This window comes from Chiloscyllium plagiosum, chromosome 13, assembly GCF_004010195.1.
Source record: "Chiloscyllium plagiosum isolate BGI_BamShark_2017 chromosome 13, ASM401019v2, whole genome shotgun sequence".
Lineage (NCBI taxonomy): Eukaryota > Metazoa > Chordata > Chondrichthyes > Orectolobiformes > Hemiscylliidae > Chiloscyllium > Chiloscyllium plagiosum.
Genome location: NC_057722.1, coordinates 64,121,302 through 64,134,181, shown reverse-complemented (window position 1 = coordinate 64,134,181; position 12,880 = coordinate 64,121,302). Strand labels below are relative to the sequence as shown.

Genomic DNA, 12,880 nt, shown 5'->3' with positions numbered 1-12,880 from the left:
TCTATAATTAGGGGGACAGATAGTATCCTATGCAAGCCGGATCGGGAATCTCGCATGGTGTGTTGCCTGCCCGGTGCCAGGGTGCGGGATATCTCCGACCGGCTTGAAAGGATATTGGAGTGGGAGGGACAGGATCCAGTTGTTGTGGTCCACGTTGGGACTAACAACATAGGCAAAGCTAGGGCAGAGGACCTGTTTGTGGACTATCAAGCACTAGGAAGGAAATTGAAGTACAGGTCCTCAAGGGTCATAATCTCTGGATTACTGCCCGAGCCACGTGCCAATTGGCATAGGGATAAGAAAATTAGGGAAGTAAACACGTGGCTAAGGGATTGGTGTGGGAAAGAGGGATTCCACTTCATGGGGCATTGGAATCAGTTTTAGAACTGAGGGGATCTGTACCGTTGGGACGATGTCCACCTGAACCGATCTGGTACCAAGGTTCTAGCGAAGAGGATAAATAGGGTGGTCAGTAGGACTTTAAACTTCTGAGTTGGGGGGAAGGGAAAGTGAAAGAAACAGGGAGTATGGAGTTAAATGGAAAGATAAACAGGAGGATAACATGTACGCAGGTGGATTTAAGCTTGAGGCAGACTAGGAATGCAACAAAAAGGAAGGATAACTTAGGACATCTTATGACTTCCAATATCTCTAATGATAAGAAAGTTAGCATTAAGGCACTTTACCTGCATGCTCGTAGCATTCGTAACAAAGTAGATGAACTAATGGCACAGATCATCGTGAATGATTATGATGTGATAGGCACCACAGAGACATGGCTGCAGGGGGTTCAGGACTGGCAGTTAAACATCCAAGGATTTACAACTTATTGAAAAGACAGGGAGGTGGGCAGAGGGGGCAGGGTTGCCTTGTTAGTTAAGAACAAAATTAAATCTATGGCACTGAATGACATAGTGTCGGATGATGTGGAGTCTGTGTAGGTGGAATTGAGGAACCACAAAGGCAAAAAAACTATAATGGGAGTTATGTACAGACCTCCTAACAGTGGTCAGGACCAGGGGTGCAACATGTACTGGGAAATAGAAAAGGCATGTCAGAAAGGCAAGGTCACGGTGATCATGGGGGACTTCAATATGCAGGTGGACTGGGTAAATAATGTTGCCTGTGGATCCAAAGAAAAGAAATTCATGGAATGCTTACAGGATGGCTTTTTGGAACAGCTTGTCATGGAGCCCACAAGGAAGCAGGCTATTCTGGATCTAGTGCTATGTAATGAACCAGACTTTATAAAAGATCTTAAAGTAAGGGAACACCTAGGAAGCAGCGATCATAATATGGTAGAGTTCAGTCTGCAGTTTGAAAGAGAGAAGGCAAAATTGGATGTAATGGTGTTACAGTTAAATAAAGGTAATTACAAGGGCATGAGAGAGGAACTGGCGAAAATCAACTGGAAGCAGAGCAAAAATAGCAGGAGTTTGTAGGTATAATTGAGGACACAGTAAAGAGGTTCATCCCCAAGAAAAGAAAGATTATCCGGTGAGGGATTAGACAGCCATGACTGACAAAGGAAGTCAGCAAATGTATCAAAGAAAAAGAGAGATCCTATAAAGTGGCCAAGAGTACTGGGAAATCAGAAGATTGGGAAGGTTACAAAAACAAACCGAGGATAACAAAGAGAGAAATAAGGAAGGAGAGGATCAAATATGAAGGTAGGCTAGCCAGTAATATTAGAAATGATAGTAAAAGTTTCTTTCAATACATAAGAAACAAACGACAGGCAAAAGTAGACATTGGGCCAATTCAAACTGATGCTGGAAGGCTAGTGATGGGAGATAAGGAAATGGCTGTAGAACTTTATAAGTACTTTGCGTCAGTCTTCACAGTGGAAGACATGAGTAATATCCCAACAATTAAAGGGAGTCAGGGGGCTGAGTTGAGTATGGTTGCCATTACAAAAGACATAGTGCTAGAAAAGCTAAAAGGTCTTAAAATTGACAAATCTCCTGGCCCCGATGGGCTACATCTTAGAGTTCTGAGGGAGGTGGTTGAGGAAATAGCGGAGGCGTTGGTTGAGATCTTTCAAAAGTCACTGGAGTCAGGGAAAGTCCAGGATGATTGGAAGGTCGCTGTTGTACCCACCTTGTTCAAGAAAGGACCAAGGCAAAAGTTGGAAAATTATAGGCCAATTAGCCTAACCTCGGTTGTTGGTAAAATTCTAGAATCCATCGTTAAGGATGAGGTTTCTAAATTCTTGGAAGAGCAGGGTCAGATTAGAACAAGTCAACATGGATTTAGTAAGGGGAGGTCATGCCTGACAAACCTGTTAGAATTCTTTGAAGAGGTGACAAGTAGGTTAGACAAGGGAACCCAGTGGATGTGGTCTATCTAGATTTCCAAAAGGCCTTTGATAAGGGCCACACGGGAGGCTGCTGAGTAAGATGAGGGCCCATGGTGTTCGAGGTGAGCTACTGGCATGGATTGAGGATTGGCTGTCTGACAGAAGGCAGAGAGTTGGGAAAACAAGGTTCTTTGTCGGAATGGCAGCCGGTGACAAGTGGTGTCCCACAGGGTTCAGTGTTGGGTCCGCAGTTGTTCACGTTATATATTAATGATCTGGATGAAGGGACTGGGGGCATTCTAGTGAGGTTTACTGATGATACGAAGTTAGGTGGACAGGCAGGTAGTACTGATGAAGTGGGGAGGCTGCAGAAGCATCTAGACAGTTTGGGAGAGTGGTCCAGGAATGGCTGATGAAATTCAATGTGAGCATATGTGATGTCTTGCACTTTGGAAAAAAGAATACAAGCATGGACTACTTTCTAAATGGTGAGAAAATCCATAAAGCCAAAGTACAAAGGGATTTGGGAGTGCTAGTCGAGGATTCTCTAAAGGTAAACATGCAGGTTGAATCGTGATTAAGAAAGCGAATGCAATGTTGTCATTTATCTCAAGAGGGTTGGACTCTCTCTCATTATGGGCATTTAAGCGGGCATTGGATAGGCATATGGAGGATAGTGGGCTAGTGTAGGTTAGGTGGGCTTGGATCGGCGCAACATCGAGGGCTGAAGGGCCTGTACTGCGCTGTATTCTTCTATGTTCTATAAAAGCAGCGATGTGCTACTGAGACTTTATAAAGCTCTGGTTAGGCCCCATTTGGAGTACTGTGTCCAGTTTTGGGCCCCACACCTCAGGAGGGACATACTGGCACTGGAGCGTGTCCAGTGGAGATTCACACGGATGGTCCCTGGAATGACAGGTCTAACATACGAGGAACAGTGAGGATCCTGGGATTGTATTCATTGGAGTTTAGAACGTTAAGGGGCGATCTAATAGAAACTTACAAGATAATACATGGCTTGGAAAGGGTGGACCCTTTCCAAGAAATTGTTTCCATTAGGCGAGGAGCCTAGGACCCGTGGGCACAGCCTTAGAATTAGAGGGGGTAAATTCAGAACAGAAATGCAGAGACATTTCTTCAGTCAGGGAGTGTTGGGCCTGTGGAATTCATTGCCGCGGAGTGCAGTGGAGGCCGGGACACTAAATGGCTTCAAGGCTGAGATTGATAAATTCTTGATGTCACAAGGAATTAAGGGCTACGGGGAGAATGCTGGTAAGTGGAGTTGAAATGCCCATCAGCCATGATTAAATGGCGGAGTGGACTCGATGGGCCAAATGGCCTTACTTCCACTCCTATGTCTTATGTCTTATCAAGGACACACAGTAGCTGTTCCTTGAATAAGCTCACATTTTAATTATTCCCATCCCCTGCAGTTTCCTCCACTATCCTATGCATCCTAAATTTTGCCTAATCACATCATAATTGCCTTTCCCTCAGCCATCACTCTTGCCCTGTGGTATATATACCCATTCCTTTCCATCCTGAAAGTAAACATAATCGAATTGTGGTCACTATCACCAAAGTGCTCACCTACCTCCAAATCTAACACCTGGCTGGGTTCATGACCCAGTACCAAATCCAATGTGGGCCTCGCCCCTTGTTGAACTGTCAACATATTGTGTCAGGAAATCCTCCTGCACACATTGGACAAAAACTGACCCATCTAAAGTAGTCAAACTATGGTATTTCCAGTCTATATTTGCAAGTTAAAGACCCCATAACAACTACCCTGTTAATCTCGCTCATATTCAGAATCATCTTTGCTATCCTTTCCTCCATATCTCTGGAACTAGTCAAAAACTCCCAATAGGATGACCTCTTCTTCCCTGTTTCTAACCTCAGCTCATATTAACTCACTACCTCATATACCTCATGGTCTCCATGGTGCTTTAATTGATTTGTTTTCCCTGAATTATCCACTTAGTTGCCTTCCGCTGGCATTTTTCCATTTTTATCATTTCATTCCTGAAATAACTTATCCAGGCAGTGTCTGTATTAATCAAAATCCATTTGCCAATCAATTTTTACTCTCTGCTCATACACAATATTTCTATTCCATGGTATTTCTTACAACTTGTCTTGATGAGTACAAGACCAAAAGCTTTGCACAAATATGTATAATGTTTAATCAATATTCAGAATCTATACCATTATAGAACAAATTTAATACATTTCGATGAAATCTAATTTGAAACATTACAACATAGAAAGCAGCTGAACAAGCTGAAGACTGCTCTGTTGATGGGATTAAAGTGAAATCAGTCCCAGCGAGCATGGACAGCCAGACGAGAATGCCTATTACAATTAATGCTTTTATATATAGCAATCATTTACTGGCTGGAACAGTTGAGATTGTACACAGAATCCACCTGTGTACAATCTCAACTATTTGCACTGAGAGTCATAGAGTCATAGAGATCTCCAGCACGTAAACAGACCCTTCAGGCCAAATCGTCCATGCTGACCAGATATCTCAACCCAATCTAGTCCCGCCTGCCAGCACCTGGTCTCTATCCCTCCAAACCCTTCCTATTCATATACACATCCAGATGCCTTTTAAATGTTGCGATTGCACCAGCCTCCACCACTTCTTCTGGCAGCTCATTCCATACACGTACCATCCTCAGCGAGAAGAAGTTGCCCCTTAGGTCTGTTTTATATCTTTCGCCTCTCACTGAAAACCTATGCCCTCTAGTTCTGGACTCTCCCATCCCAGGGAAGAGACTTTGTCTATTTGTCCTATCTATGCCCGTCATGATTTTATAAACCTCTATAAGGTCACCTCTCAGCCTCCTAAGCTCCAGGCAAAACAGCCCCAGCCTATTCAACCTCTCTCTATAGCTCAAATCCTGCAACACTGGCAACATCCTTGTAAATCTTTTCTGAACCCTTTCCGGTTTCCCAACATCTTTCCGATAGGAAGGAGACCAGAATTGCACTCAATATTCCAACAGTGGCCTAACCAATGACCTGTACAGCCGCAACATGACCTCCCAACTCTTGGTACTTAATACTCTGACCAATAAAGGAAAGCATACCAAACTCTTCACTATCCTATCTACCTGCGACTCCTGTGAACAATCAAGCCATCAAATTGTCAAAAGACTGTATATAATATGAGATTTAAATAAGCATTAATAGCGTCTACACTGAATGAACAACAACAATCTCAGAGTTACTGTGAAGACCCTCTGCCCATCATGTTTTTCTTTGTGTTATTCTCCGGTTTCACTAAGATAATATAACATTTTGGAGCAAAAATGCAGACAAGTAAACCAAAACTCGACGCCCAAATAGCAAACACTTCGACAGCCACCGTGTACTTTCCAGGAGAGCTGACATAAGCCGGAATAAAAGTGATCCAAACAGCACAGAAGATCAGCATACTGAAAGTTATATACTTCGCGTCATTGAAATTATCTGGAAGTTTCCGGGCAAGAAAAGCTAACAGGAAGCATACAGTGCAGAGAAGACCAATATAGCCGGATACAAAATAAAAGGCTTTTAAAGAGCCCACGTCACATTCCAAAATAATGATATCTCTATAATAGGTCGCGTTTTTCAGTGGATAAGGAGGTGATACAATGAGCCAGATTGTGCAAACTAAACCTTGAAGAAATGTAAGAACGAACACGCCTAACCGTTGCTGCATGGGTCCAAACCAGTTCATCAAGTTGTTGTTGGGAAGAGTTGCTTTAAAAGCGATCACAACAAGAACGGTTTTCCCCAAAATACAGGAAATACAGAGAACAAATACAATCCCAAACGCAGTTCGCCGCAACATGCAGGACCATCCGGTCGGTTTCCCAATGAAGGTAAGTGAGCACAGGAAGCAAAGCGTTAGGGCAAAGAGAAGGAGGAAACTCAGCTCCGAATTGTTCGCTCGAACGATAGGAGTTTCCCGATACTGGTAGAATACAGCAGCTGTACCCAGTGCGAGGCACATGCCCACTAATGTAAGTGCCACTAAGACATAGCCCAGAACTTCTTGGAAGGAAAGAAATTCAATCTTTTTGGGAACACATCGTTCTTTTTGTTGATTGGACCAGTATTCCAAAGGGCATTTCATACAATCAGTGGAATCTGAAAGAATGATATAATCATTAAAAAAAACAATGAGGTTGATTATGGACACACGATAACATTGTATTCAGCCCCATGTTTGTGTATACCTGTGGCGTTGCTGATCTCACCATCGGCGCACTCTGCGCAGTCATAACAACATATTGGCTGACCTTTCCTGCTGACCTTTCTTGTTCCGGGAGGACAAGGTTCTGAACAGAGGGCACTTGGAATCTAAAGCAAAAGGAAACAATGCTGATTTCATCCAAATCTATTAACTGCGATAATTCATGACAAATAAGAAAATATTCGCAGCCGAGCGTTGCTGTAGTTATATGTAGAAAAATAGTTTGGCATGGCCATTCCATAGAGTATACACCACAGAAAGCGGCTACCTATACTGTATTCAGTCCATCAATTCCATGCTGGTAGGTATAATGGACGAGTCTCTTCTCACCCTACCTTCTTTCACCCAGTAATTCAGAGACAGCTAATTCCGGACAGTTTATTTGCCCCCAAACCGCCACCGCCATCCTCGATGACTCAGTAAAATTATATTTCAAGCGCATCTCAGTAACAAACAAATTATGCAAGATATTTCATAAACGCATGGCCATTCTTTCATTATATTGAAATGTGCATCATTGTTCTTCATTGTTGCTGAGATGCTGAACCAACAGGGGGTCGGCTAGCTCAGTTAGCGAGGAACGCCAACAGCGTAGGTTCAATTCCCGCTCCCAACTCAGGTAGCCGTGCAGCCTTCTCAACCTCTTTCCTCGCCTCAGGTTAAATCACCAGCAGCCATCTCTCTCTAATGAGAGGTATAACTATGACCTTTAATCAAACTTTCTTTTTGCGAATGACGGTCAATTTTCTGTGCTATTGTGTTATTAATTGACCAATGCACAATGAAATAGTAATAAATTATCACCTCTCAGCGGTGTCTGATGTCCCAATACAGGGAGAAAATGCTGAAGAAACAACAATGCGCTTTAAAAATTGGTTAAACAATCTTGCTTCCTTGCACTCAGTAAGATTCGGCAACAGTTTGTGGAAAACGTTACCTCATTCCGTCTCCACAAATGTTGAAAACACCCTTTTTATTTTCGTAATGAAACCAGTCAGGTCCACAGCAGAGACCGCCAGTTCCATCAGATATGTTCTCATTTCGGGGCGCAAAGATTAGCAACAACGACGCACATTTATAAAGCGTCTACAACACCACAAGGCGCTTTTGATCCAAAATTAGAGATATTTTGAGGAACTCGTCAAGAAATTTTCAGAAGACTTAATTGGAAGTGGCGAATCTGAAATGGACTTGAATAATTAATTGGGCGTTTTATATTTGGACCATGTGGAAAAAATTAGGCTGTTTCAAGTTCTACAAAAACAATGGTACGGATAAAGGAAACATTATTTGTAAGACAGGGGACTCCCCTCTGAATATGCCCAGAAAATTATCCATTTTTATTTAACGGCAATTTGGGATGGGCAATAAATTCCTCAGAGTCGGAGAATTAATAAAATCGCACTGGCAATTGTCCTTCATCTTGTAATCCCTATACCCTATCCTTCCTCGAGAAATGTTGTAGGGAACATACCATGTTTCCAATACCACTCCACAAGATTTCGTCCATATTCAAGAGAAGCCGATATCCTAATGGTGCCGAACCATCATAATAACCAATGTTTACAATTTCAAGAGCACCCTCCAAATTCTTTTTCAAGTTAATTACTTCGTACGTAGGGATCGGATCACCATTTCTATCAAAATGCACGATTTCTCCAGTCCGAGTTGTGAAATTTACTGTGTAGAGGTAATGGAGTAGCTGCAGAGGAGCAATACAAGTCACGTGAGTTGTAATTATTCCTGCATGAGACGCAGGCATCACTGGCAAGGCCAGATTTGTCACCAGTCCTAACGGCTTGCGAGGCCGGCTTGTTGGCCTGGATTCACTATTAGGTCAGACCAGGTAAGGATGGCAGATTTCCTTCTCTAACAGAAGCGAGCAAACCAGATGCGTTTTTAACCGCAAGCTACAATGTTTTTATGGGGAAAAAAAACATAATCGCAAAGATGTACGGTTGCTGGAAATCAGAGACAAGAACGGAAATTGCTGGAAAAACTCAGCAAAGAACAGTTCTGAAGAAGGATCAGTGGATCCGAATTATTAGCTCTGCTTTCTCTCCATTGATGTTGCCAGATCTGCTGGACAATGTCAGCTTTCATTAATGTTTTCACACTCACCATTAGATTAGTTTTTAATTTCAGGTTTATTAATTGATTCAAACACATGTCTCCAAAGCTTAGTTAGGCCTTTGGATAAATAATCCAGTGTCATTCCGGTTACCATCAACATAGACAATACATACATTCATTTTCATTCCTATTTTCTTATGACGGGAATGGTTAGTCAGCACCATGAAATAAATCAATGAAGTTTGCCTGTTGACTGTTTATTTACTCATGCTGGGAATAATAACCCCTTCAGATTTACAATGCAGTCTCTCTGTTCCGAACACTGACTCAAAGGGATCGAATTAAAATGAAGTGCACGCGTTTTCTTACCTGCCAGGGTTCAAAGTTTGAAATGTGAGCACATGTATTATTCCTAAATGGACCATAGCCTTCTTCACAGTTTAGCATATCGTCAAGTGCATGAGCGACAGCATAGACCGCTTTGTACACATGGTAGGAACTTCCGTCCATTATCGCTGGAAGGTAAGCATTTTCTAACCCATCCAACTGTTCCATTCCGGTGCACTGCCGCATTCGAAATGCAACACTGCTGTGCTTTGTCAAATTGCACGCAAATACCTTCTCCCAAAACTCCTTCACCAAAATGCTCCCACCAAATTTAGAGGGATGCACTTTAAGGAGATAATCTCTGAGCTCAGCTATCTCTGTTCTCGGGGTTGCTACGCCGATTGTCCCAGTCAGAAATCTTGCACTTTCTTCAGGCGGGAGTAATTGTTCCGTAACCCATCCTTCACTCCCAATCCACTGTATGCCTGTTACGTTTTGACGCCAAATTTCCTGAAGTAAAACTCGCATATCTCCAGTATCAACAAAAGCTACCACGACTTTTGTGGTGGCCTGTTTGATCACCTGCACTATTTTGCTGATTTTCTCAGCTGGGTCGGTCCTGTAAAATGATTCAGAGTAGGCGATGCAAACGCCGGTTTTACGGACCTGTTCGACGAATGCTTGCATTCCAAAATTACCGTAATCGATGTTACTTCTAATTGTGCCAATCCATTTCCAGCCGAAGGTTTTCACCAATTCAGCGAGAAGTTTCGATTGATAGTTATCACTTGGTATCGTTCTAAAAAACGTGGGATATTCTTGCTTATCGCTGAGACAGGAACATGTCGAGTAGTAGCTGACCTGTACAAAAAATGAATAGATTTTAACGCTGTGTACTAGGAACGTGTTCACCCAGCACGATTTAGTTACGTACGAAATCTGCGTTATTGCAAGCTTCCCGGCACAGTTGCCACTAATTTGTAGGATTATAGTTCATACAATAGGAATTTATGAAACAACCTTTGACTAACAATGTTTTTTTTTCACTGCTCGTCCCTGCGACTACATACATACGCGAAATTGTCAATTACATCACAGCATGATACAGCACTTAAAGCAGGTCATTCAGTCCATCGATCGTCTACCGCTCTCCCTTTGAAAATGCTACTTAATCTGCTTCATCGACCGTCCATTCCAATTCACAACAACTCTCTGTAAGGAAAGCAATTCTTCATATGTTTCTCGTCCTCTTGTGAACCACCTTTTTGGGTGTCCACCCTCCTGTCACTGGAAGGTTTTTCCCATTTACTGTCGATGTATTCTCCTATCCGTCTTTTCTGGTCTAAGAACAACCCCACAGTCTCTATTCTATCCACATTATTAAAGCCACATTCCCTAGCGTCCCCTCCAAATTCTTGACAATATTCCTAAATTGTGATGCTCAGAATTGAACAAAATCCTCTTGTAAATGACGTAATCATCATCTTGTAAATGTTGTTATTTAACTTGACAAATCACTAGAAAGCTTAGGTGCAAATTACAATCGATTTGATCGACTGCAAGGGCAGCCAGGCTTCACAGTCTCAGACTCAACTCTGCAAAAACCCCGCAGTTCTCAGCTGTGTTTCCCATGCTCCGTATTCTGAGTCTGATCATTTATGCTCACCAGATTTCCCAATGTTGGTTTACTCACTTCCCATTCATCAGACGTTGCTTTTATGGATGTTGATTGCATGGCCCAGCTGTTTCCTGTCCTTATCCTGCATCTGTACTGTTTTAGTTCTGCCCACAACTTTTTTTTTAAACTAAAACAACTTCTAATCGAAAGTAGGCAACCCTTCTTTAACTCTTTCAATTTACCCTCAGCTTAACGCCCTTTTGAAACAATATTATTGTTTTACAGTATTAGATTCCACCTATAATGAACCATTCCCCGTCATTGCAGATTCCTGATGAAGGGCTTATGCCCGAAACGTCGATTCTCCTGCTCCTCGGATGCCGCCTGACCTGTTGTGTTTTGCCAGCGCCACACTGTCGACACTGACCTCCAGCATCTGCAGTCCTCACTTTCTACCATTCCCCGTCAGTTTTAAGACAACCTCTCAATTTTATAGCACCGTCAAACATTTGAATATGTGGACGCATTCATTGTGCAAGATTCGAAATTATGTCCTGATGACAAAGTTTTATTTTGTTTATAGATTACGAAGAGCTGTGATAAGAAAACTGACCGCAATGGAAGATGCTGGAAACACTTCGTCAGTTTGAATAGCAATCCCTACCATATCTTCTCGCTTTCCGTTCTTAGCCTGTTTTATATCAAATTTGCTGCTTTCTTCTTGATCACCTAGTATAAAATTTGCTTCATTAGCATCCAATCTCTCACCTGCCTCTGCTTTCGGGAGAATAATCCCTTTGCATCTCGTCTGTCTCGGTAATTGTAATTCACCATTGATATCATTCTGGTAAAGCGATACGGTATCCTTCCGCTAACTTGTGGAGCCCAGGATAGAATAATAGAATCCCTTCAGTGCAGATAGAGGCCATTCGGCCCATCGAGTCACCCAGACCCACCACCCCGCCTTATCCCGGTAACCCCGCATTTACCATGGCTAATTCACCTAATTTGCGCATTCCCGGACACCACAGACAATTTAGCTTGGCCAATCCACCTTGGCTGCCTCCTATAAGTCAGACATCTCAACCGTGTCCCGCCACATTCAAAGGCTTCTCCGTTCAGCTGGCATGTACACGTGATTGCACCATTGACTTAGATTTCTTTCTTCATTCTCCCTACCGAATCCCATGGCCTCACACTTCGCGCTACTTTGTATTCAATGTCGTTTTTTCACTGTGCCTTCCCACTTCACAAGTCCGTGGAACTCATCCTGAAGCTTAATGTCACACGCACATTTAAGTGCCCGAGCTTCGCTTCACTCGCAAACATTGAAACTGTGTTCTGAACGTGACAGTGACCTCTGAGGGATTCCACTGCACATTTCCGGTCATTCTGACACACAATCACTACCGTCTGTCTTCAATCTTTCAGCTCCTTTCCTGCCCTTTTAAGCCCACGAGATTCAAATTTCTCAATAATATTTATGTGTCACTTCATTAATCGACTTTTGGAAGTCCATTTGGACTATGGGCTTCTCAACCCTGCCCAGTGCGGAAAGGGAGAAAATGTTTTCCTCTATTTGAAATATCCTTGGTGGTCATAGCAATTCGTGGAGCGCGTCAAATGACACAGCGTAGAAACGTCTCTAAGCTACGATTTTGCTTCCTCGTTTGTTTGACCATCGCAAACTGACCAATACCATGCAGCCTAATAAGAAAGCAGTCAGATATATGACGCATTACCATGGGAATGCCAAGAGGTCCGATTACCCTTGCCGCCACGATTGAAGATGTGGAGATGTCACAGCCAACAATGGCCGCTACGTTGGAAGCTTCACATTGAGTGAAATTCATTCGTTGTTCTTCACTGGTGACCAGAGCGAGCGCAGCTTTGGACGCAACCGCGGATGACGAGCAATCATCATAGATTTTATATCCCAGAGTTGTATTCGGAAGCAAGTTTTTATTGCGATTTATTTCCTCAATGGCATATATCATGGTCAGCATCAGGCGGAAGCTTGATAAGTGAAAACTACACAATACAGAAAAGGTGTGAACATTAACGCAGGCATTGCAGAACATTATAAATGCAGGATATTTTCATACTTGTGAGAAAAAAACATTCTAGCAATAAAAAACAAAGAAGTGACGACTTTTAGATTTTTTAAATTTTTTTTTAAAATTACAGATAATATCTGAAACACCATTCAAGCGCAAGTTGGAATTCGCGTGATGGATTTAACGCTGGATTAAACAAATATATCTGAAAAGGTGCTGTAATGAAAATGACATTGGTTAAATTAGAATTATTTTGA

General features: G+C 42.5%; 1 protein-coding gene across 1 annotated transcript; it reads right to left on the bottom strand.

Moving 5' to 3' along the window:
* Positions 1–5,534: 5,534 nt before the first annotated feature.
* On the bottom strand, positions 5,535–12,563 carry LOC122556342 (extracellular calcium-sensing receptor-like). Its single transcript, XM_043702974.1, has 6 exons — positions 12,309–12,563; positions 8,991–9,809; positions 8,023–8,250; positions 7,268–7,270; positions 6,532–6,655; positions 5,535–6,442 (listed from the first exon to the last, which is right to left on the bottom strand). The coding sequence occupies exons 1-6, from the start codon at positions 12,561–12,563 to the stop codon at positions 5,535–5,537; spliced, it is 2,337 nt and encodes a 778-aa protein (XP_043558909.1).
* Between the last annotated feature and the right edge of the window lie 317 nt (positions 12,564–12,880).